The 27,639-nt window shown below is 39.0% G+C and overlaps 1 protein-coding gene across 10 annotated transcripts; it reads left to right on the top strand.

Annotated features, from left to right (window-relative positions):
• Nucleotides 1-25,913, top strand: LOC135479125 (metalloreductase STEAP4-like). 10 transcript variants are annotated; one of them, XR_010445829.1, is made up of 2 exons: nt 1-447; nt 5,542-5,724. XR_010445829.1 is itself a non-coding variant. In XM_064758871.1 (2 exons), exon 2 carries the CDS (start codon nt 23,622-23,624, stop codon nt 25,104-25,106), a length of 1,485 nt encoding a protein of 494 aa, XP_064614941.1. In that variant the 5' UTR covers nt 1-447; nt 23,586-23,621; the 3' UTR covers nt 25,107-25,913. The 10 variants fall into 10 exon arrangements, 9 of the variants coding, with proteins under 9 accessions (XP_064614941.1, XP_064614945.1, XP_064614944.1 ...); XM_064758871.1 differs by lacking the exon at nt 5,542-5,724 and adding an exon at nt 23,586-25,913; XM_064758875.1 differs by lacking the exon at nt 1-447 and adding an exon at nt 23,586-25,913 and having other exon boundaries at nt 5,721-5,745.
• Nucleotides 25,914-27,639: the final 1,726 nt, after the last annotated feature.

Here is a 27,639-nt window from a genome sequence, read left to right as displayed (position 1 = left end):
GGTCAGCTCTTTAGTATGCGTCTATATGCATACAGTATCTCCATTTCTGGTTGGCTTGAAGAAATTCAGGTGGGATACATAGTGAAATATAGGTTCTTTACTACTACGCAGTCGCATGGATTAGCCCAGCCTTTGCTGGTGTAATTAACTGACCACTGTTACTGGCCATTATTGAGCATCAATCAAGTCTTTAAGATGGCTGTATAGGCAGGTGTGCTGGTGTGAACAGGTGATGTGCGTGGATTCGGTAGGCATATCAGTACCAGCCACAAAACACAGATCAGGGGGTAATAGTGAACTGTTGTTCCCGACAAGCACCTCAGTCATATACCATCTTGTACACAAACACCCTGAAGTCCGTGCCACGTTCTTGCCACCACTGGGCGTTACCCTGGGCGATCCTATTGTGAACATGAAACACCCCACAAGGGTCACCACGCACCCAAGGTAAGTTACGCAGCCTTTTCTCCCACCCTGGATGGAATACAGTCTCCTGTTGGTCGGTCCATCCCGACATTAAAGGCCAGCAGGGACGACAATGTCATATCTTGTATAAATTTACCTCAGTGAAGGTTTAATTCTAGCTGTTCATGTAAATACTTAAAAAGTAAAATCATCTACTGGTCCTATAACATTATGGTTAAAGTAGAATTAGCTTGAAAAGAAATGTAGTGATGTTAAGTGCAATGCTATCTCGTCTTGCGTGGGCCAACCTGCTCCCATGTAGGCATGTGTGTCAAAGGTCAATCAACTCGGTTTACTCACACAGTGTACGCATACGCCACATGTTTGATGTTGTTCTGGTCATTAACATCACATTGATTGAGTGGGAGAGTGAGTGAGTGAGTGCTTGGGGTTTAACGGCGTACTTAAACATTTTTTTCAGTCATATGACGACGAAGGAACCCTTAGAGTGCATGTAATGTGCCTCCTTGTTGCAGGACGAATTTCCACCGCTCTTTTATCTAATGCTTCTTCACTGAGACGCCTTACCGAAGGCAAGTAAGCCACCCCGCCCGAGCCATTATACTGATATGGGTCAACCAGTCGTTGCACTATCCCCTTCATGCTGAACGCCAAGCGAGAAAGCTACAACTCTTTTAAGGTCTTAGGTGTGACTCGACCCAGGATTGACCATGGATTTACCGCTCCCGAAGCGGAGGCTGCTATCGGGGACGGTTTATATCATATTGATGTTCCATCGCTGTGATGATGTCTCAAGTGTATTTCATAGCTATGATGTGACTAGAACTAAAATTGCCAAGTGTATTACATAGATGTGATGTGACTAGAACTAAAATTGCCAAGTGTATTTCATAGATGTGATGTGACTTGACCTGACATTGCCGAGTGTATTTCATAGCTGTGATGTGACTAGAACTGACATTGCCAAGTGTATTTCATAGCTGTGATGTGACTAGAACTGACATTGCCGAGTGTATTTCATAGCTGTGATGTGACTTGACCTGACATTGCCGAGTGTATTTCATAGCTGTGATGTGACTAGAACTGACATTGCCGAGTGTATTTCATAGCTGTGATGTGACTAGAACTGACATTGCCGAGTGTATTTCATAGCTGTGATGTGACTAGAACTAAAATTGCCGAGTGTATTTCATAGCTGTGATGTGACTAGAACTGACATTGCCGAGTGTATTTCATAGCTGTGATGTGACTTGAACTGACATTGCCGAGTGTATTTCATAGCTGTGATGTGACTAGAAGTGACATTGCCATTTGAATATTTCTTCATTGTGGTGAGACTATCACTGCGTGATATTGTCAAGTGTATTGCGTTTTTGTGGAGTGACTCGCATTAACGTTGTCAAAAGTATTTACAGCATTGCAAAACATATTGCACTCCTGTTTATGACAGGCGTACTCGTGAGCGCCTTTTCCCATTACGTTTTAAAATCATTAAATGAAACTCAGACACATGTGTTTAGTATTGTGTAGTACATAATAAGTTCAAGATTGGCATACCAAGGTTTTGTCGAATTCTGTTTTACAGGAATTTTTGACTCCCTCCCCCCCTCCCCAAAAAAAACATATTTTCTGATTTAATTACCGATTTTGAACGTGAACATGTGGACAGACGAGGTTGATATTTTGGGTAAGGTAATTATTTGAGTTATTAATTCTAAAATAATAGCCAAACATTGATTAGATTTGGGCTGATCGATGTTGGCCAAAAACCTTCATTATAGCCTCTTTACGATCTTTTGTACATTTTAGCCAATTTCATTCAATATGTTGCACACCTTTCCAATTTGCTCTTTGCCATGGCATTTAATTTAATGTTGGTGTCAATCTTTAATATCCGCTCATCGATTTTGTTTCCTACCGGTAGAGCAAAATCATTTCCGTGTGGGACGACCTGAAGACGCTACACATTAACGACAGAATTGATCAATAATCGAAAGAAGTGAACTTTTAATTAATTTTAGCGGAAAGATACAAATCGTATGCTGTAGAGTGTCACCTATTTTCCTTCGCCGATGACAATGGTACTGCGTCAGATCGAGGTGGAATTGCCTAGTTCGTAAATGTTGTATTCCACTGACACAAAATGGGTGTGTTTTTAAAGTGCTTTTCAAACCAAAACCGAAACAAATGCGTAGGACAACAAAGAGTTCTAATGTCCAAGGGTTGTTGGTAATTTTATCCACCCGTGTATTACGTAACATATCAGCTCATCGCTTTTGTTGAACGTTTAGGTTCAGTTTTTCTCCATTGACGTTATCAGTATATCCGGTTTATTTATTCACCTAAAATGTTTGTAATATGCGCGATTTGTTTTTCTTTTCTTGGAAAAATCGAGCTGATATTATATGTGGAGATCCTTTTTCACAAACTGCTTTTAATGCATATAGATCGTGATCTAAACTATTGCCTCATATGTTGTAGCTAGGTTTTGAACACGAGTGTTTATTTCTATGAAGAACTGGTATTTAGCCCCGTACTCATATATTTCCCATGTATACGATAACAATTAGTGTTTTGGTGGAGGAAATCGCAATACCTGTATTCAGGTGTGCACTTTCACACATTATATGACGAATACAAAAGCATGTCACACTGATCAAAGGGAAAACTAACTGGTGATCTCCTGACCAAAACGAACTTTGTGTAAGGCCATGTGAACGGCCCTATATACGAGAGTCCTCAAGAACAGTAACGTCTAATAAATTACATAAAATCACTGCATGTTTGTTCACCTAATTTTGCTTAAGCCATGGATGGTGCTAGGTGGAGTGTAAGTTGTTAATATTTATGAATTAAATGAACAGTCAGAATAAAACCCTGACTGAGGTAAATTGACTAGAGGTCATATTTCACCGGTTACATATGACCATTTGCCAGCCACTCTGGTTTTACACTCTATGCTGTACGCCGTTAGTTACATTGGCTAAAATGTCGCTGAGGCACTAGGGGCTGAGCAACTGTTTCTTATCGACCTGAAAGGAAATTAGTCACAAACCACCAGACCAAGACCTGATCCTTCATCGTGATAGCAGACGCCTACAGCTAGAAAGTCATTATCAGCATTGTGGAACGAAACTCTGAGTTCCAGACCGTTTCGGTACATCTCTAGAACATTCGACGTCACAGGCAGACACATTTCCGCCTGTCTCCATTCTGCGCGACAACGTTCAACTTTTACACAAATGAATAGCACCTATCGGCAACTTTTAATTTGTAAGTCAATATTCTGAAGATACATATACGCATGTCCTCTACTTCGGGTACACTTCTCGGTATCTGCTGTAGCTTTGAGGTTACAGGTAAGTTATAAATGTACTTTTAACAATACCTACAGGTAGTTTCAAAACATTCATACACACATTTTAATCATATACCCGAACAGTTAAAATAAACCCTAACTGAGGTTAACCTACAAACGGGCAGATTTTATCGGTACTATGAGTGACCATTTGTCTGATCGAGTTCTTGAATTTATTCCACAGCAAGGTTGGCCTATCGAGTCCCATTTGATTAACTGATTGATATTTTATACCTCTATGAAGAATATGTCACTTGACGAATATGACAGATTTGTTGCTGGTTGAAACTTGGTAGAGCCGAGGGGAATAGACCACACACCGCCAGGTGAACAAATTCTTTCGGCGGCTGGATTCGAACACGAGACCTTATTGACTAAGTCGTCTCCCGGGGCAACGCATTTATATTCAATATGTTTGCAATTGGATAAATGGTGATCTGATGTGATGAAGAAAACGATGTGTACACAAGGTTTAGACATGGTTTAATCAGTTAGATATATGGAAACTGACTGACTGGAAAAGTTGGAAAGCAAATTTCGAAATGCACCCCGGCCAGATTCTCAGCTCACCATTTTCATGAAACGTCATCTGTAGGATCCATTTTTCACATGAAATGCCATTGCTGATATAATATATCAGTTCTGAGATAAAACCACTTTTGAAATAAGTTCCACTTTAAAATAAGTTCCAGTTTGTCAGTCAAAACTAACCAGCTATGAAACAAGTCGTGAAAAAGTCTTATTGTATTCTCAAGCATTCTTACAACCGTATTTTCAAGAAACACCAACCGAATCTGGAATACTTTGACTAGTATAGCGTATGTGGGCATTTCTTTAACCTGTAACCCCCCCCCCCCCCACCCCACTGTTTGATTGAGCTTTGGTGACACAAAGGCCTGGCTATATACGCTGTGCTATCAGTCACACAATGCTGCTGATCTGACATGCACAGGTTAATCTAGTTCTGATGGTTTCACACTATGGTTATGTTTGCTCATCTATACGTTACCCGTACATACACGGAAGTGTCGCATGCTTACTTGCCAGACTTCTCACCAGACTAGAGATCAGTGTACGTTTTGTCCAATATACTGTAAAGAAGCTAGAATTTCGTCCAGTGACTTATTTTGCCAGATTCGGAGAGATCTATCGATCTTAGAGGAGTGTTTTCACGTTTATTCGGAAGGTATATAGGATGATATCCTGCTAAGATGAAAATGAAAGTTTTAGGACAAAAATTAATATTTTGTGGTCTATATTTGTTTCTAAAATAAACTTTATCGGACGAATTTTTAGAATAAATATGGTAGGTAATCTCGCTACACCTACCGAGTTATAGTCCAAATACTATACTTAAACGTAGATATACGGACCGATTTATTGTGGACAGACTTTAAACAAGATTCACGCCCGTACGGACTGACCGAAATCACCCTTGCACACACCTGATATCAAGTTGATATATCCTGTTTCTATAGTTCTGCCTTGGCTGACAATTTTGGCACTTTGTTTACATTTCGTTTCATCAGTTATCTCCTGCTCTTTGAACGTCCAGGTGTTCATTCCTAATCAAACAATATTTAGGACCTGCAAATGGTCAAAGGTGCATCATACTGGACTTACCTGTCTTATGCGCCTGATACATTTCTCACTTGTACAAGTTAAATGTTTAAAGGGTGTAAGTGTAATTTTGTGAAGGTATAGATGTATTTGGGAGTGGTAATGTTTAGAAGAGTGCCTGTATTTAATGTTGACAGGCTTCTGAGATGTTCAGGGCGAAAAGCAAATCAACCAATGAACAGTCGTCATATCCTCAACCACGTGACCAAAATAACACCCTGTACGTGAAAAGAAAAAAAGTCCCTTCGCTTAGGCCACCAAGCCAAATGGTAGAAGTTTTTGTCTTCGTTCGATTCAACGTTATCATAGGAAATAAATTTCCTGTGCACTGTACTGGATAAGTAAGTCTAAATACGTAAAATGACATCACGTGAGGGCTGACAAATAAAGCGGTCGATTTATGTTGTAAGCCCTTCATGTAAATGCCTGGAACTACCATGTTTTGTGTTTAATGTTTGTTTTTCCTTTGTCAAGTGCTCACTATCAATTTAGTCCAGGGTCCAGAGCCCTTTTATCAACATATAATATATTTATTTATTTATTTGATTGGTGTTTTACCCCGTACTCAAGACTATTTCACTTATACGATGGCGGCCAGCATTATGGTGGGAGGAAACCGGGCAGAGCCCGGGGAAACCCACAACCATCCGCAGGTTAAATGACAACAGCCTACAGCACTCGGTGTTCACGAGCGGTCACCATCCAAGTACTGACCAAGCTCGACGTCTCATATAATACTCCTTTCTTAAATAAAGTGGGTGGGCTTCAACCCACTCCGTCTTGTCCATTTCCACGGTTCCCGTTTGGTGAATTCTGCATGGAAGCTAATGTATTGTTTGTACCACACATGCAGTCCCGACTTATAGAGTCTGGAAAATTTCTTTCACCAATAACCTGTAGGATACTAATGCCTCAAAAGCACGCATATCGCTACCAAAGAAAATCAGCGAAAGCTAGGTCGTTCCCCCATACGAAACTGAAAGTCATGCGCATTGGCAATAACTGCTTTTTGAGTCAGACTGAAGCGTGTGAAAAAGTAGGCCGCCGAAATTAACAGGAGACACCCTACTATGTCTTTACCAAATGTTGTGAGTTTTATGCGCTTTGAAGTGGGTTAAAGGTTTTTTTTCCAAATTAGTGCCTCGGGAAATTTCGGGTTATTCCGTCCCGCAGATTTGAGCGACCTCCGGTGAGAGGTGCGCATCACGGACGGCCGGCAAACATATCAACGTGTCACACGTAGCGTGTTCCTCGGCTTCCGGCTGTGTCATTGAAGTTTCTCACAGAAGAAAACGAAACAACACTAAAAAATTTAACCTGTTTTTAACAGAAAATCTGTTGTTTGAGTGATGCTAGAATGTAGTTTGTTATTATAACGCAATATTCTGTCATATTCAACACAATATCCTCTTAGTCTAATAGAATCTTTCTGTTGAATTAACAGAATCTGTGTGTTATATTTAACAAAATAATCTGCTGCAATAACAGAATACATTCTAGCATCACTCAGGCAACAGACTTTCTATTAGAATTAACAGATGAATTTTTTGAGCGAACTGATGTCAATGTAAATGTGGGCAGTTGGTTTTTTAATTGAAAATCTGTCCATAAATGCAACCTAATTCAAATGTGCATGGCTGATATATTTAACAGCCACGCAACAAAAGCTGATTTATATTGTTGTTGTTGAGTTTTCATCCGTACCACAAGTTTAGCCATGATCCTAATCCTGTACTCAGCCGATCACGTGGGTGATGACGTCATTGGCTCGTATCTGCTGCTGCCGAACACAATACCTACTTTGAAAGACTGTCGAAATTATAGACCTGTTGTTCTCTCATGACGATGCTCAAATTCCAAATGACGTATTTAGCTGGGTTTTCTTTTTGAAACAAATTCATCTCCATAGAATGATAATCCAGATAGAGAAATTTCGTGGTTTGCTGTTGACGTCGTTTTTTCACTTGTTTTGTGATACTCATTCTTCTCTCAAATTATAGTCGCCATCAAAGGACAAAACCATAATTTTAGATCCCAGGATATTTTTATATTACTTTTTGTGCTTGACAACTAAATGGCGGAGAATAATATATTTCGATGAAAACACGATATAAAGATATGTTAGCCGGTATTTAATTATTTATTTATAATTAGCACTGACATGCATGTTTTGCGTTGCGGAATTATAGGCTGAAAGTTATATTTGTTACATATTTAGTTAGTATTTATTTATTTAATTCTTTTGATATTTTACGCCGTACTCCAAAATACTGTACTTATACGACGGCAGCCAGGTTCATACTAGAAGGATACCCGGCAGAGCGCGGATGAATCCGCGACCATCCGAAGGTTTATGAAAATATAGGTCTACATGTCACGCACACGCACACGCACATTATTGATTCTTAGTTAAATGCCATACAGTTTAATAATAGTGTTCAGGTGCGAAACAATAATAGCTGCTGTAAAACACAAAGACAACACCAACATTTTGGTAGATTTCAGATGGAAGACAAAAACATATTCCGGGTAATGTTTTTTTTTTTTTTTTTTTAGAATTTGTCAACCGAGAAATATACAACTGAAATATAATTCTCTAGGGTGGTCTTTTCTGAAGTGTTTCTTTACTAAACGCATCAGGATAGAATTTTTATCACTTAATACACACATATAGCTGGAGTTCTGCTTTCAGAATGCTTATAATACGCATAAAGTTACGAATGCATTCGCCTATAAACAACTTGAAATACTTTTCTGAGCCAAAAGATGTGACGTCATTGATACCTACTGAACCCTGACAGACCACTGACCAATCAGATAAGTTTTACTCCTTTCTAAAAATTCTAAATAAATAATAATGAATCGAACTGTTTTCTAAGATCGTGTTTAACGGTCTTTGCCATTTGATACTGTTTAAGCATTTACATACACAGAATAAAACCCTAACTGAGTTAAACTGACAAGAGGCCGTATTTCACCGGTTACGTGTGATCATTTGCCAGCTGACTCAGAGTAAAACGCTGGCTGAGGTAAATTGACAAAATGTCGTATTTCACCGGTTACGTGTGACCATTGCCAGCGGACTCAGAGTGAAACCCTGACTGAGGTAAATTGACAAAATGTCGTCTTTCACCGGTTACGTGTGACCATTACCAGCGGACAAGAGTTCGTATTTTACCAGTTACGTGTGATCATTTGCCAGCTGTCACACTGTCAACGCTGCTCTGGTTTTACTCTCTATAATATACGCCTTAATTATATTTCATCTGCCAGATATTTATTTTAGCGTTTTCCTTGCCCCTAAAATACGGTATAAGAATCCATCATATATAGGGTTATTCCACCAGTTGAATGTTTGTCAATATTCACAGTAGACGTCATGCGAGGGAAGGGGGTGGTGATTGGAATTGGCGCTCTTCGCCTCGAATAGCTAATGTACGCCACAATATATTCATAGAAGACTGTCCGCAGTCTATTTTTGTGAGGAACATTGCTCCCCTAAAAGGAAGCCAGTCCATCCGCTGTACCCTTTTGTTCTTTTCTGTAATACGTCACTGTTTATGTGCAATGCATGTAAAAGAAGATATTTTGCCTGTATGCCAGTATATAATTATCGTGCGAGCAAAGATTTGCTAGATTCTATACTTTTAAGTATGTTATAAAGATCTTTGAGTGTAAACTGATATTTGTTTACTTTTAGCCGATTATAAAATGGTCTCAGTTTTTGTGTACTTTTGTTTTGAATGTATCTTGTTATTGGCATCGTTTAGCAAGCAGATTAAATTTACGCGCCTAGAATTTTCTTTGCATCTTTCCCTGGCATCACTGTAAACTGTTTCTCCTTGTGCGATTTGCGCTTTCCACATTATATACTTCCTTAGTTCTTTGCATTGTTGTTTGTATTGAACATTGTTTTGTAACTTTATGTTGTGATTACTGACTTCTTGTTGACGTCAGGGCTACGAGTATCTATTATGACGCCCAGAATCGTAATGTGTTCTCTCTCCAAAACGGCTGTGATATTACCGCTTTGGCGCCAAAGCCATAATCTGTCAGTTATTCATTTGGCAACTGATACCATATAATACATTTTAATAAAATCGGTAACTGGTATTATTATGAGATTTTCTGCTAAAAATGACAAATGGTATTCGAGTATTAATGTAAAACCTGCTGAGAATTATTGACGAGTATTCTATTTTAAATGTTTTCCAAGTTAGGTAATTGAAGCCGATATCCTGGAAAAGAAAATGTATCTGCACGAACAGCACTGAAGGCAGCATGGGGGCGCTCCCTTTACCTCGTTATCATTGAACAACCAATTTCCGGGTTGGCCAAATTTAGTACAAATAGGACGGCATACATGAAAATCTAACACGTATAGGAATAAGTGGTCGCTAGCAAGGAGGGGGAAACGCGTTATTAACTGGAGAATATATGGTCAAATTTTCACGGACAGGTGTCTGTATACCGGTACGGTAGGGCGGGATTGTACCGAAGACTCCCTGGCCCTCGTGCCCTCACCGGGAAACCTGGGTAATAAGGCGAAGGGTGGACAGTGTTGTACGCGCCCAAAATCTTACACCACACGCCGAGATGTGAACTGTGGTCAGTTTACAAGAATACGATATCTCGATATCTCACGCTATCCACAGGTCAGTGGTCAGCCGCTTTAGCCACACACATTGTCTCGACCGACCAGTTCACCATATACCTGCCTATACAGCGATATTAGGGTATGGACCACGTAGCTATTTACAAACCACTGCGCAGATAGATGTTAATTGTCAAGAGGTATGTACGTGTATTAGCTAATACCGGTATTATGTCATATTTTATATTTAATTTTTAAGCCAACTCTGCAGCCAATGCTGTTGTCTAAAGACATGGTATAACCGCAGCAGTTTTAGTTCATGTTTAACATAATGTGACACAATTTTCCTTAGGCTAAGTGCAAAATTCAAGACTTGGCTTGAAGTTAAAACTGGTATTAAGTTTTAAACCAGTTTTGAACAATTGGGTCCTGATCTATAAAGTCATTAGTCCAAACGTGTTATAATACCAACTTCATACACAAAGACCATCAATTTATTCGAAATTTAGAAAGACTCTTTGTGTTTTGTGTCTTGTCTCATCATCGTAATAGAAAAGTTTGACATTATGCAAATGAACCTGGGAAATAGTAATCTTTTTTTTTTCTCAGGAAAATTTTGCTTTTTGCGCACATTGCGAGGCAAGCAGTAACTTCACATATTTCAAAATTCGGCATAAATTTTTATTTATAAGCACTCAGGTAGACTACTATACATGGCCTTTTTGGACTGAAGAGAAGAACCAGCCATTCAGTGAACTAGTTAACTATCTACTTTCAGAGCCAATAATTCTTCTGTAGTCTGTCATACTCTTCTACTTGGCCAGGGTTGGGGGTTTACGCCATGCAATTCGGTATCTTCCACCCATAAAAGTAACTGATCGCCATCGTAAGTGAAAAATGGCCGGTCGTTAATGGCAGAAATCGAAATCACTCCGTAGATATACAGTATATACAATGAGAAGGGAAAAGCCACTTAGTGCGCCTTGTGAAAATCCTCTGAAGTTTTATACATTCACTTTATAGCAATGATATGAGTGCACACGCCCTGTGACAGCATTCGTAAGCTATGGAATAAGGTGATATACAACAGTCTAATTTTGTTAATCAGCCTGAAGAGCTTTAGAACGTCTGGCTTTTATATTTATTATTTATTTCACCAGTCTTTTACGCCCTGCGAAACAGGGTACGGCACTCGTTTGTATTGGGGTATAGGGTATATGTGTTCTCTAAGGCCTGATAATTCCACTAAATCTCTATATTTCTATATATACAGGATGTGTTCAAACCATTTAAATGTTCAAGGCTTAACATACAAGTGTGCTATCTGTGTGCGACATAAACGTTTTGATATGATTGTTTTGATATGGGTATATATGCTGTTGGTGAAAAAACGTGTTGATTATCTTTCCCCGCCTAAAGTAATTCGAACCTTAGCTGTGTAGTTTATTGTTTTTGCCGCTTTGTGGACAGGCTGGTAACAGAAAACACTGATCAATCCAGCTTGGACCCGAATCGCCATTGCGCCGGAAAAATACCCCCATTTCATTGTTTAGCAATAATTGTTTAATATATTGTCAGAAACGATGTCAAAATCTTAAGTGAACACCAATAAATCATGTGCATATCCTGGATCACACTGGACATGCTTTAATGCATGTGAATGCAGACGTGTACAGGAAAGCTAGGGCGCCTTGACATGTCCAAAACTAGTTCGAGTGCGAGATGCACTTTAACACCAAACACTAGTCTTATATATCTCGGTTAAATATTCGTAAATTTGGCGTCGTCACTCGCACTTGAGGACTCTCAGGCGAAACACCCTCTTGTGATGTGTATACTTATTTGCGTCTAGACATACAAATATGCATAGGTAACTGAGCTGTATAAAAAACTAAGGTATATGGGTGCATGTATTGTCGTCAGTTTGACAATCGATAGCTCGATGGCAAGGGGTCAGTGCGCGGTAGAGACGACGTTTTTGTTAATCCGAGTCTCACGGTTATGACGTAGTTTTATTGTCTGTTATTTTTTATTTGACCCGTCTTTCTAGTTTTCCGAAGATGGAAAGGTCGGGTCTGATACGGTAGTCATACTACTCGGTATGCTAGCATAGCCACCTCAATAACCATTGAAAAACTGGACACCATTTTTGCAAATTGCTGATAGGCCCTATCATCGTGTTGCCAAATCGCAGAATCTGAGCTAAAATTCAGAACAGACTACGTGCTTTATACACTGGTTTTCCAATATCTCCGATATTCGGGATGAGTTTGCCATTCCAATGTATATGTAATTTTTAAACGCCGGAGCCACCTATTACTAGTTCACCACCCCGCCGTGGGAAATCTTGGGGATCCACTTATATAGGAACAGAGGCGGAGATGGTTGCAAGACGCTCAGAAAGAGGAAGCCTTCCGTCGAATTTCTGAACATACAGACAGTCAGAGTAAAAAATTACAGGTGTGGAAAACTTGTACATTTACGTTTGTCAGGCAGTACAAGAACTGCTAACGAGAAGTTCAGCATCTCCCAGATAAACAATCCTGCATATTTTTTTAAAATTTCTTATTTAAAAAAAAACCCATATAGTATTATTTAAATGAATTGTTTATAAATGTTACACAATGTCCATCTCATGGCTGGGAATTATTGCTACTGTATACGCATAGAACTTCTTATTAACGTCTATAACAAAATAATCGGTGTTCGCGGCGTCAGTCTTCTCTACCACTCAACATACTCCCTGTAAACTCTCTATTGTAATTCATTTATGAACTCCTCTGTATCTGGGTGTTTTTCACAATGACATGCAGCCTTTTTTGTCGGCTTACGCATTTTTTGTGCACGCATATATCGCCAGGCAGCTATGAGATATTTGTTTTTCTTTATCACGTCTGCTTTCTTTGACGTTGATCTTTATAGCTCTGCGCCGCACGAGCGACGTCACGTGGTGTTGATGCGTCACGTGGGCAAACGGACTACTTAAGTAGCGATTGTTTTTGCCGTATATTCTCATGTATAGACAACTGGCTTTCGAACGGAAAACATTCCAGGGTGATCACTGATTGAAGACCTCGGTAATCCATAGTCATGGGTTTGGTAAGATTTGTATGCATGTATTATCTTTTTGTAATTTTAAGCTCGAATCTTATTTTTTTTTCACCTTGTTATATCTTTAGGTTTATGTACAAATTTATTTTTGTATCTACTTAATATGGTTAATATGGTTGCATGTATTTTTGTCGCTCACGGTTGTACTCTCTAAAAGTAGTGTGTAAAAAAAGATACATAAGCTGTGTACCACAGGTACACATTAATTGTAACAAATGTGCAAAGAAACACTAATGTGTATACCTTATGTACACCATATTCATGCCACTATACTCTTAATGTGTACCAAATTGTGTTCCTATGATACATCGCGTTTTACATCCTGTTTACATCTTGAGCTACACATATGTGTACAATGGTACTCATTGTCCTGTTGGGGGTACTCACTGCACGAACACATTGCCGTTTACAAGTACACAGTAAAAAAACCCAGCAAATATCGGTGGCATACACATTCCCTTATATATGGCTCAAGATTTTAAGCATGCATTGGAGTGTGACGTTTGACTTCCACCAGTGGTGTTTTAAATATCATGCCTTTCAATCGCGAGGTGCAGGTTTAAGCCCGACCATCGACACAGAATATGTTGATCCTCTCACTGTCACAAAGAGTGGGACCTTTGAAAAAATATACGCGGTCGACGACGCTCGTGAAAACCTGTCTTTCACCAATATTGGGCTCATGTCTGTAGACCTACGTCACATGTGAGAAAGCTCGTCAGTAACTTGCCAAAGGTCGGGTGGTTTTCGCCGGCACCCCGGTTACCTTCACCCATAAAACTGACTACCGCCATATGTGAAAACGTTTTGACTATGGCGTTAAGCAACAGTGCATATAAAATACTGGATTCACGACTATGTGGAAAGGAAATGTTAAAATGTTATGTACATACTTTATATGATTTAATACCCGTGTAGGCCTGTCTACTTTCCACGCGAAATTGCTTTTATCGTTTTGGAATTGTGTCTAGCGATTATGGGTTTCTAGTGAAATGCATATAAATGCATAGGGCACTTTTCCTTTTCCTATAAAATCCCGACAATACATGTGTACAGTTTTTGCTGTGACAATCCCGACATTACATTTGTGCAGCTTTTGCTGTTACAATCCTTGACATTACATTTGTCCAGCTTTTTTGTGACAATCCTTGACATTACATTTGTGCAGCTTTTGCCATGACTATACTGATATTACATTTGTGCAACTTTTGTTGTGACAATCCTTGACATTACATTTGTGCAGCTTTTGTCGTGACTATTCTGATATTACATTTGTGCAGCTTTTGCTGTGACAATCCTGACATTACATTTGTGCAGCTTTTGCTTTGAGAATCCTTGACATTACATTTGTGCAGCTTTTGTCGTGACTATTCTGATATTACATTTGTGCAACTTTTGCTGTGACAATCCTTGACATTACATTTGTGCAGCTTTTGCTGTGACAATCCTTGACATTACACTTGTGCAGCTTTTGCTGTGACTATCCTGACATTACATTTGTGCAGCTTTTGCTGTGACAATCCTTGACATTACATTTGTGCAGATTTTGCTGTGACAATCCTGACATTACATTTGTGCAGCTTTTGCTTAGAGAATCCTTGACATTACATTTGTCCAGCTTTTTTGTGACAATCCTTGACATTACATTTGTGCAGCTTTTGCCATAACTATACTGATATTACATTTGTGCAACTTTTGTTGTGACAATCCTTGACATTACATTTGTGCAGCTTTTGCTGTGACTATCCTGACATTACATTTGTGCAGCTTTTGCTTTGAGAATCCTTGACATTACATTTGTGCAGCTTTTGCTTTGAGAATCCTTGGCATTACATTTGTGCAACTTTTGCTGTGACAATCCTGACATTACATTTGTGCAGCTTTTGCTTTGAGAATCCTTGACATTACATTTGTGCAGCTTTTGTCGTGACTATTCTGATATTACATTTGTGCAACTTTCGTTGTGACAATCCTTGACATTACATTTGTGCAGCTTTTGCTGTGACTATCCTGACATTACATTTGTGCAGCTTTTGCTGTGACAATCCTGACATTACATTTGTGCAGCTTTTGCTGTGACAATCCTTGACATTACATTTGTGCAGCTTTTGTTTGAGAATCCTTGACATTACATTTGTGCAGCTTTTGTCGTGACTATTCTGATATTACATTTGTGCAACTTTTGCTGTGACAATCCTGACATTACATTTGTGCAGCTTTTGCTTTGAGAATCCTTGACATTACATTTGTGCAGCTTTTGTCGTGACTATTCTGATATTACATTTGTGCAGCTTTTGCTGTGACAATCCTTGACATTACATTTGTGCAGCTTTTGCTGTGACAATCCTGACATTACATTTGTGCAGCTTTTGTCGTGAATATTCTGATATTACATTTGTGCAGCTTTTGCTGTGACAATCCTGACATTATATTTGTGCAGCTTTTGCTGTGACTATCCTGACATTACATTTGTGCAACCTTTCGTGGGGGTGTTATGGTTAGAACCTATTGGTTTGGCGGAAACCAGTCTTGCGGTGTGTGTGTACAATGTGATCATCCTGGAAATCCCTTCATCGCTTAGCAGGATTTGTTGTAACGTCTTCATTTAGCTAGATACACATATGGTCAGGTTTCTTGGTTTTTCGTAAAGTTTCTCTTACATATGCTGTCTAACTTTTGTTACACGCAATCCATGGTGGCACGCACATCCCCCGGATTAAATCAGCAATGGCACAACAAATGAATACATAGGCCTTGATTACCGAGAACTTTGGATGCAAAACATTCAGCGTATATTTTTGACATGTTAATATTTTTCTTTCGTTTGCATATACTTAAGCCCAGTATTTAGCATGAAAAAGATGTAATGTGTGAACCTTCAAAATTTCCCAGATCGGTTAGCCAATGGCATGTGTTCGGAATGCTTGTTAATTCGAATAGTTTCACTCCCCTGTGATCTTTAACGTGTGGTCGACAAAATCCATGATACACGTAACACGTACATCAGACAGCTTAAAGTAGCGACGACACAACAAATGATTAAATGTAGACCTGTGCGGAGAATTTGCGATGGATTGTTTGGATACCAATCATTATATAACATTTAATGCATACTTTTTGGGGCGTTAAATTTTTCTATCATTTAGTCCTACTCAGATATTGAAAAGATGTAATCTGTGATGTCATTAACACGACAAAAATCAGAAGGGTAGATTGGGAAAATATCGGATTTTTTTTTTTTTTTTTTTTTACAGAAAAACGAAACCAGATCTATCAGTGGATTCTAATAACACGTACCGAATTATCTATATCATTATAAAAGTTTTTGATTGCATGGTTAATAATTTTCAGTATTTCATTTAATCCTAATAGTCTGAGTCAATGTTTCTTTCATTAATATTTACATCATCCAACCCCACCCACGTCACTCCGGCACCATGCAGACACACAATGTACATGTGTTAGCGGCAGTGGAATGGCACTTGTTCAATTCCTTACGAAAGGAAATGGCGTCCCATTGCATGATTCAACCAATCAGATTAATATCCCGAAGCCGGCAGCGTGTCACGGTATGTATATAATCGCCTGAATAATTCTTGTTTTACAAGTTTCCGCCGATGTTCAGCATGCCTGTTTACACGATTACTCTCTGCTTGATCAGAAACTGAAGGGGTAATCTTGGGGATAAAGGGACTCACTGATGACGTCACAACATCAGCGGCGTATATGTCTACATGGCTTGAATTAAAAGAAATACAAACAAACAAAAAAGCCAGCCTCGGAAAAAAGATTAGAGTGGCCTCGTGTGGTATGGCCACATGTAGTGATCCAAATGCATATCAGCTTTATGCAAACTCATGTCGGCCTACACAAACACGGTCTTCACGCGTGTCTATGTGTGAATATATGCGTCACGTGACCTTCAGCCATGCAGTCGTCTGCTTGTTTGATTTCACTCTGACCAGCGTATAGCACGTGTTACGCAAGAACAAAGACCACCGCAAAGTTTCATTTTAAATCATGGCCGTGATTAGTATAAAGGCTGTACTTATAAAATAGCAAATATAAGAAGTCTCCCTCAGGACATAACATTTTTGTTTACGGCTTTGTTTTCAGAGATCATAACAAATATATGTCAAGTCAAATGTAGGTCTACGTCATACTTAGGATTTGAAATTAGCTTGATTACTGGCTTGTCATGTTTAAATTAACGTGTCCTGAAAAATCAAAAAAAAAAAGAAAAAAAAGAAAAACATCAAAAAAGAAAAATAAATAATAAAAAAAAGCAAACAAAACAGTTTTTTGTGCCACTAGATTTTGGCGGAAATTTTGTCCGAACACCGATGAACAAAACTTTCCTCATATTTTCGACTACATCCAGTGTCCTTATCCAGCGCAGGTTTGAAACGGATCGTTCTTATAAACTTTTCTTAATCTGAATTCTTATTCTTTTACTCAAATCATCTGCGAATGCCATGATTATATTTTATTTATTTGATTGGTGTTTCACGCCGTATACTCATGAATACTTCACTTATACGACGGCGCCCGTCATTGTGGTTGGAGGAAAGCGACTAGGTATAATAACAAAATACATTCTGGCACCACTCAGGCAACAGACTTTCTGTTAAAATTAGGAGATTAATTAGGAGTGTAAGGCTGCTTGATTCCACAAAGTTGTCTTTTTACATATCGGATTGCCATTTATTTGTCCTTCAAATAGGCCTACTATCTCGTATATAGGCGAGGTGTCGCCGCTTATCTTGGTGGAGAAGAATGCTTGACTATATAGATGTTCATGAAGACGGACCGCGAGAATTCCCGCTGCGCTTTCTCACTTCTCCGGAACGAATCCATCAAATCTCATGCGGAAAATTCCAATCATCTTTAACTCGCAGTAGATTCAAATCATAGCATCTATATATCCATCTGTTTGTTAGGACGTATAGTTTGAAAGACGTTTCTGCCATGGTTATATGCTGATTTTAACATTTTAACATGGTTGGGGTGTCATGTCTGGTTGGGGTGCCCCTGTCGCCTATAAATGGAGGGATAAATGTGACCTGTCATATCATTTAAATAGAGAATCAAATGAGAATGACATACGAACATCAAAAAACAGATTTCCCATCTTTTGAGACAGAATTTCAATGGTGCATAAATATACACAAAAACATGTTTGTTGCAAAAACGCTTGAAGTATCATTATTTCCTTCCAATGTACGTTTGTTTGTTTCTTGATAGCATTTTGTTGCCCAGTCATTCATTAGGGTGTGTAAATAGGTAATCGTGCATAATTAACCTGTAGAGACGCCTTAACCCGATTGGAAGATTTAGTTTACTGCTTTTCCCCGCAAGGGTTCAACTTAACTTTAATATCCTTTCTCATTCACATAACGATGGTTTCTCCTCGTAGCACTTCGGTCTCTATTAATCCATAGTTCGAGGGGTGTGGTACTATTTAATCATTTAAATACACAGTAAGAATAAACCCTTGACTGGGGTAAATTGACACGAGGCCGTTACACGTGACCATTAAACAGCTATCTCGTCTTTCATTGGGGGAGATTCGAGTACGAAGTTGAAGGTAAAAAAACTGTAACTAGTTTTGATAACCTTCACTATAACACGGGCGTCTGAAGGAAGTGTCACAAGGAATTTAGAGTTGACTAATGACAGAAAAAATTGAGAAGCTGAACGTTTGTGATCTCTGAAGGAAAGCGGTGTCATTTGTGCCTCTAGGAAAAGGTGAGAGAGGTGACCAGTAAGACAATTTCGACCACAGTAGAAGTGTTTTTACCGTTAACGACAAAAGATATCGAACTCGAAACCCCCCCCCCCCCCCAATTAAATCAGTGACTGCTGCAAATTCTCTCGTTACTCGGTAGACCAAACACTGGACAGCTCGGCATCAGTGTATACGGAGGTTGAGCGGGAAATATCTCGTCAAAAGAAACCATTTTCAATAGGAATATGCTACTTACAAGGGAACATCAGTGGAAGACATTCTGTTAGATGTTAAAAATACATAGTCTATCTAACTTCCATCTAGTTCATCATATACTATACCAATCTATACTGGGCCTATATATTTTTATCGATCTCTATTGAATCAATTATCCCACTTAATGGCTTTAAATAAAATGTGATAGTTTGCACGTAAATTATAGAGGTTTTAGTGACTTCCTTAACGAGCAATGTTCACAGGCAAGTGATATAAATAGCAGGGAAAGGAAAAAGAACCCGCTGTGACAAATTAAATATAGGGTCCGGACAAGTTAAAAATACGGCTTTCTTTCTGTTATGAATTGGGTTATAATTATAGAGACAATGGAAGAGAGCGCGTAATGCGGTATGATTATTTGGAAACAGACTGTAAGTAAGACAAGTAACTTTATATAAGCCTGTGGTGTCGTTCATTTCTGTGGTTCTGACAGGCTGTGTTAATAGCAACTCTGCTAGTTAATAGAAACTAGCATCTACAGATCATAACATGTCATAAATAGGACCATCCTAAGTGATGAGGTATTGAATATATCACGAAACACTTTGATATAATGGATAAAGTCAATAAATCTTAACAATACAGCGACTTCGGGAGAGTTCCGGGATCAAACCGGGTCGAATCATACCAAAGACTTTAAAAATGGCACTCGTTGCTGCGTCATCGAGAGGTTAGAGCAAGGAAACAGGACTTGATGGCCCTGCCAGTACAATGTGAATGGTTGGGGTGTCATGTCTGGTGTCTTCGGTATGATACTTCAGTCGCTTCTTCACCTTGGCGATACAGTATATGTACACACACCTAATGACTCCTCGCGTCATATGACTGGAAAATTGTTAAGTACGACATTAAACCCTACGCATTCGTTCATTCATTCATAACAATATCTAATGTAAACTACACTTCTGGAACCTGTATGATGTCTTTTATGTGAAATGTTCCAAGCTGCCTTGAATATATGCCGATCGAGATGGGGAGAGGATATTTCGCTTTTGCTTTTGTGTGCAGAACATTGTGTTTGCCCGAATAACACCTGTAAATAAGACCATGTGCTGGAATCCTATATAAGGTAGACGTTATGGACCATATTTAAATGTTGTGCGGCATAAGCGGCTATTCACTTCTCACTTTATCGGACATTCTTGTATGCAAACTGGCTGTTCCATCATCAAATACTCGGTTTGGAGAGCAAAAAGTGTTTGCGACGCCCTACATATCTGCTGACGCTTCATTCATTAGTAGTTGTCTTTCACTTTAAAAGATGCGTACCGTGTGGATTAATGAACTTGTGGCTGACTCCGCCTGTAATTGTCAAGTCGTGTTCTCTCTACACGGGACATAACATCTAGTGAAGACAACGATAAATATAGACCTTGTTTTACCCGCCACCAATCTAGTTAAGCAGAAGTGAGATTCATAAGTTAGGAGATGTGTTGTATAAGGTGCGTCTTTTCCGGGTGGGAAACCTGTGGAGAAAATTGCGGGAACAATGCAAACACTCTGTGGTGTCCCCACACGCTGGCTGGCTCGCTTACCATCACTTCCCTGCGAAGCACATGCGCACCCCGGCCGCGATAATACCAAAAGAGGAAGTCCACCGGGATATATCAAATGCGGACACGGACTCGTCCTCATTGATGTATAGATCGGGGCAAGCTATAGAAGACGTTTTGGGCTTCTTGGTGTAGAGTGAAAAATTGAACTTATCTCCTTCAAGTCAACGATTGCTTTTATCGCGTCTCGCTGATAGAAGATGCGCTACCCTCTCTGTAAGGTGAAGAATCCTTTTAAATTTTCAGTGAATGTGACCTATATGTTTAAGCTGATTATTTTTGATGTTTTTATATATCATTTCATGAAAACGGGTTAACGACTTAAGGAATTAAGAAATGCAGGGATTTCGACATTCTAAACTATTCAAATATGTCAATCAGATCCTTCTTTAGAAAATCTGGTGGAGACTTAATCAGTTTTTGAATTCGAGTTGCAAAAGGCTGGAAAATGTTACACATATTTATCTTCAAACGGGTCTCAGTTATTACCCAGTCTGTTAGGAAGAAGTTTGCATTTCGTTGAATTACTAATGTATGTGTATATGATCTCATGTCAACAACTTCCAACTTCACTATCAACTTCGTACCTTTATTATATGTTATTTTCACTCATTTGTTTAGATTATTTTACAATACTCAGGGATATTTCATGTCTACGATGTGCGTATCTATTTGTCTGCATGGTTTGAAGCTTGCATACAACCCATCATCCGACATAAAAGGTTTAACCTTGATGTCTATTTTTGGTATGTTGACATCAACAGCATATGTGGTTTGTGTTCATATGGAATATTTGTCACAGGTCGAGTAGCATATTGCAGTATATACTTGAAATTAACTCATTGTCGATGATTTGATTTATTTATTTGATTGGCGTTTTTCACCCTACTCATAAATATTTCACTTCTACGGCATAGGCCAGCATTATGGTGGGAGGAAAACCGAAGAGCCGTGTCGATGAAGACATAACGCAGAGCCTTCGACTACAGGTTGAGAACTGAAGTCTGATCATGACTTTAAAAACAGATGAAGCACGATCACTTTATTATTTACGTCATCATGTGCAATAGGGCGTTTGTTTTGACTATTCATGTCAGTATTCGACAAGGTGTATTCTACGATGCTTAAAATTCAAACAGGCCTACGTAATAATTAAGGATACAACCGTAGTACGTGGACAGGTGTAATTTCTCACCAGAATCCCAGGGGAAAAAATGACAAATTAATAAAAAAACAAAAAAACAAAAAAAAAAACAAAAACAAAAAAACAAAACAAAACAAAAACAAAACAAAACATTAAAATTATCACTCTTTCGTCGCCGACCTGGCTTTGCTATCTCTGCTGTAAGTCTTTTTATAGTATTTTACACTCACCCGATTTCATGGCATCAAAATCTGTTGTAAACAAAGTCAAAACGTACGTAACCTTTGATTTTACATCTGTCTGAACAAGCAAAGTCGTCGTAACGTATTACAGGCACTTCTCTAGCTAGCAAACAAATATACCCTGTCTGATCTATAAAACTACGTGTATCGCCTTGTCTTTTGCCATGTCAAATAACACTTATCTACAATCAGCTTATTGTTACACTTAGCCCCAGTGACGCACGCTTCGGTGTAAAGGCGCTTAAATACCCGCATCATCACGTATGCCAAACAATGAAATCCGCCTTGATTTATGCGAGTGTTAAACCATTTAATCAGCTTGTGCTGCTCCACGCGTCTCGGGTGCTCGGTGTTCTTTTGTTGGCGTACAATATCCCTTTCTCGTCCAAATTATATCACTGAAAGCCAATTCATTAAATTAAATTTCTGAATGAATACTTTGAACCTGCCAGGTATTAGTAGATTAAACAAAGCATTGGCATCCGCTCATTATGTATTGATCTTGAAAAATTTCTGACTTTCGGACACTCACCAAAGTGTCTTCAGCAGCGTTTCAACTCATTCTCTCAACCACTTTGACGAGTGGCGTCAGAAATTCTTTAATATATACATATCCACGTAACGAGATTTACTGTTTTGTTTAATCTGTATGACACATTTATTTATTTTTTTGTTAAATGTGGACCTAAAGTTCAAACCTAGGGTTAGCATTGATGAACTTATATCGTTATATGTCAGCTGGGTTGAAGTGTAAGGGGTTAACCAGACTGTTGTTCAGCGTTTCTGTTTCATTCGAGTGTTGAAGACTATTTTATTTTTCGTCTTTATCGAGCGTGAGTCTGAACGTTTATTGTAACGGTTCGGTAACTGCTATGTATTCTATTGCTGTAGGCACACTGTGTGTATGAAGAATTATAACTTTTTAGACATTTTCTTTATCTGATTATTGTGTTGTTCATTAATTTGATGTGACAACCTCCAGGGCCCAATTTGTCACGAAACAAACTTCGGTTAGGCAAGATTTGTTTACATGTATTTACGTGTTTTACATTTTAATTTGATTTAAATTTTATGTTTTCACAAGGATATTTCCCTACGACCTCTGGCACGTGCATTGATACAGATGTTTTAGCTTGATAGTGTTGTATATTGTAGTTACTGTCGTAGCGGCCGTAAACCTTTGTTTTGTCTTGCATAAACGAGGACTTTCTCACTTTAGTACTATGAATTGTGTTTAACGCCTTACTTAAGAATCTTTCAAGTGTATGATAGTTGACAAGCTGAAATAGTCCCAGAGAAATCACTTCCCGTTGCCTGTTGACTGACAAACCTCCTCACCTGAAGCTGCTGTCGAGCTAGCATGATTCGAACACTCGAGGGCATTACTGTAGGTCATAAAATATAACGGACATTGTTGGTCCGTTTAGCAGTGAAATAAATGGGGTATCATATATGTGACTGTATATTATATACGCCTTAATTATATTGTACAAACCACTGTTATTCACGATTTTGATGGTCTTGTCTTTGCAGCCAGATGATTTCAGTCTAGGATTAAACGAGGACAAAATGAAACCTCAGAATCGACCAATCAAGCGAGTGGGGATTGTGGGTACTGGAAGTTTCGCAGCAGCGGTGACGAATCGCCTCTTGTGCAGCGGATATGACGTCATCATTGGCAGTCGGCAGCCGGAGATGCGAAATCTGTTGGTGGACCAATGCTTCTGCAACTTCAACATAACCTCAGTGGCGGAGTGCATCGAGCAATGCAACATAATAATATTGGCGATTCATGCCGAGAATTACAAAGACACGCTGTTTTCACACAGGACGCTTTTTTCGTCGAAAATTCTCGTGGATGTTTCCAATAGATTAGCCACCACAAAATCAAAGGACCAGTCTTACGCCGAGTATCTATCTACGCTGTTTCCGGCTGCGCGCGTGGTCAAGGCTTTTAACACAATTCCAGCGTGTGAGATGAAGCGCAATGCAATGCGGGACAACAGCCGGGTGCTGATAGCCGGTAGTGACATGGAAGCCAAAGATATTGTGTCAAGACTGGCTACGAATATGGGGTTTCATCCCGTCGACACTGGCTCCCTGAAAGCCGCCCGGGAGATAGAAAATTATAACCTGCGGCTGTTTCCGGAATGGCGAGGAGCTGCGTTCGTCACGGTGGCAATTTTCAATCTGTGGTTAATCTACGTGATTCTCATGATCTTTGCTGAGAGACGGACTGAAAGTTGGAATCAATTATTTTTAAAAGTTATCAACAAGCCTCTCTGTCTTACGGCGATTTCTCTCATGGGCTTAGCGCAAATTCCCGGCCCTTTAGGGACGCTTGTGCGGGCATCTGTAGGGGGCTCGCGAAAGTCACCGACCTGGTTTAAAAAGTGGAGTTCGTCAAAGACACAGTTCGGAATGTTCAGCTGGGTTCTAATGGGCATGCATGTACTGATGTCCGTTCTCCTTACAAACAATACTTATTTCCCTGCGTTGTACGAGACGCTGAGCGACGACCGACGCTGTAATGTCACAAAATCTTCCACGAAGACTGTTTCCGAATGGATGAACTGGAAAGGGGAAGCCGGGCTACTTTTAGGACTATTAGCCACCGTGGCTGTATGCGTGGTAGCGTTTTCTACCATTCCAGGAATCCGCAACACCCTAAACTGGCGCGAGAGGCGCTTTACGCAATCAACAATGAACTTCGCCGCGCTTTTTCTCGCCGCATGCCATGTGGTCATGACGGCGATAGCTGACTGGACGAGCAACGTTGTGTGGCCGTTTTATCACAGTACCTCGTTTTTGTGTATCATGTTACCAGCTGCTGCCATTTTGTTGGGAATTTTGACAGCGTGCCCTTGTGTTGTGAACTGTGTGAAAAAGAGAACAGCTGGGGTACGGTTTTATGATGTTGGTAAGACCTGTCAGTGTTCCACGCAGAGTAAAGGCACCTCTATGACTCCAATGCAGTCTGAAATAACTATTTTCCACGAGAGACAGCGGCTGTCAGACAGAGTTAAATACAAAACATTATTAGAACAGGAATGATCTTTGTGAAACAAAGAATCTATCATTTTCAGGTATAATTTTCGCATTGTTGTCCATGTATAGAACTATTTTTCCAATGCTAAAATCAAGGCTGGGCCAGTTAAAGTCCTAAGTCCTTGCTTTTAAAATAGTTACGTTATTAAACACAGGTACTTTGCCGAACACAGGGCAGGCAGAAATGTCCTAGTCAGTGTGAGACAAGGGAGATAACTGGTCTGAAACGGAGAACATTTTAGTGGATCCATTTGACTTCCAACCCGTGAATAATACTGGGATTTGAATCGGAAGCCAGAAGCAACACACAACAGAGTAGATCCCATTTTCCTATTGTCATTCGATTGCACTTTAACCACTATAATCGTTTCTTGAAACTGAATTAGATAAATGTAACTTGAGGTACCAAAGCCTTGCCTGACACTCAGTAGATGTATATCAGATCAATAATAACTGTAAACTGTTTTGATTAAAAATGTTTCATTTATATTTCCTTTTTGTATAGATGGTGTTCTGTTTATCAAAAGCTTTTTTCCGAAAATTGATTTTACGACGCATCATTCAAATTGTTAGGAAGCAATATCACGCTTGACAGCATATTATTTATTTATATATAATATGACTGCATTACTTTGCTTATATGCGGCTAGTCGTTACTTGCACTGTAACGATTGCACAGATTGTAACAGATTGCACTGATATTTTCCAACTTGATAAAGGTACTTGTAACTTTTAAAATCCTGATTGGTGATTTATAGTACAAATCAGTCGAACAATCTGTGCGAACTACTTGAAAAATTATTTTAAAAAATATATATACATGAAATATTTAAAAATTCGACTGTCTAGTTCAATATTTCCACTGTAATTGGGCACCGCGGTTATTTGTATCGAAGAGTCTCACCGTTTTCTGATCGATAGAGAGTACACAGAAACCAGTCGAATGGTCTTAATTTGTATTTTTTTTAAAACTGGTTTAGTGATAGAATGAATCCTTAGTTATGAAACACTTAAATTTCAATTCTTTGCTTCCCAGTAATCTCAAACACAGTCAGAAAAGCTTTCAAAGCCATTTTTCAGCTGAAAAAAGTCCTCAGAATAAGGGGTAAAAAGGTTTTTTTCGACATTTTTGTTATCGCCATTAAGCTTGTTCTGTCCATGTAATATATGGAAGATTATACCTGATTATATTTCAAAATAATCTGTAATATAAAGTTCACACCTTTCTGCAAATACGCAAGAGTGTGTCAAATAATGTTAATCATTGGTATATGCTGATAGAAAATTTCGTTCAATTTACTTCAATACCATGTTCAATTTTATCCTTGAAATATTTTAATATTTTAACTTTCACGCTGAATTGTTTGTCTCATCAATTGTGCCATGATTCATTTTATGTGTGGTTGTCAGTGGCTTCCGAATTTTTTTTTTTTTACAATAAATGCTGTAAATCATTACTTGGTGTTTCAACGCACTACATGTTGATTTATCTACACATAAATGCGTTGATCTTACGCGACGTGTGAAAAAAATCAAGGTTTCTAGAATGATTGGTTGATTTATTGATTGATTTGCTTATTTCATTGGTGTTTGGTGTTTCACGCTGTACACAAGACTATTTCACTTGTACGACGTTGGCCAGCATTATGGTGGGAAGAAACCGGACAGAGCCTGGGGGAAACCCACGACCATCCACAGATTGCTGGAAGACCTTCTCACTTAAGGCCGGAGAGGAAGCCAGCATGAGCTGGATTTGAACTAACACCGACCTCCTTGATGGGAGGTTGATCTATTTATTAAATTTGCATTAGATTACGTTGAACTAAAAAAAAAACATTTCACTTATATAGCGACCATCATGGCCTGTCGAATTAAACTTAGTCACTTTGACAAGAATTATTCATTTATTTGACCAGTGTTTTACGCCGTACCTAAGAATATTTCACTTATGCTACAGCGGTTTGACGAGAGGCGAAAACTTTTACACATGGTCAAAATAGAACGCCAGAACCGAGTTATACCTGATCTTTTATTTGGAAGAAAATCAGTTTTGTCTCCTGCACATAGTCTGTTTTACGAAATCTAGCACAAGTGTATGAGTGATGGAAATCGCACATAGCCAGCTGGAAATCACCGCGTCTCGACAAATCTCCTGATGTAAAGCAGCAACCTGACCATATGGTTCTTGCCTTGTATTTATTAAGCAACTGAAGATTTAAGTTATAAAGTGAAAGTGTTTAAAAAAACAAACCCTGAACAAATTGTGGTTGGTACATTGGTCAAAGGAAAGAGCAGTGTAGAAAGTTGAAACATTCTAGAGTCAAAAAAGTATTTGTAGCTGTGTTATTTTTGGCTTAAGTGGTCGGTCTTTGATAAGTATGGACCCTTGATTCAAGCACACGATCTCATATTGAGCTCAGCGCACGTGGACAACAATCTTGTTGACAATGGGATTTCTTGATCATGGTAACACAAATGTCGAAAGTTCTTCCAGTACTCAGACTCTGGAAAACTGGTTATAAAGGTTTAGCTTGTTTAA

The sequence above is a fragment of the Liolophura sinensis genome, chromosome 12 (genome assembly GCF_032854445.1).
Source record: "Liolophura sinensis isolate JHLJ2023 chromosome 12, CUHK_Ljap_v2, whole genome shotgun sequence".
Lineage (NCBI taxonomy): Eukaryota > Metazoa > Mollusca > Polyplacophora > Chitonida > Chitonidae > Liolophura > Liolophura sinensis.
This window is presented reverse-complemented; position numbering and strand designations above follow the sequence as displayed.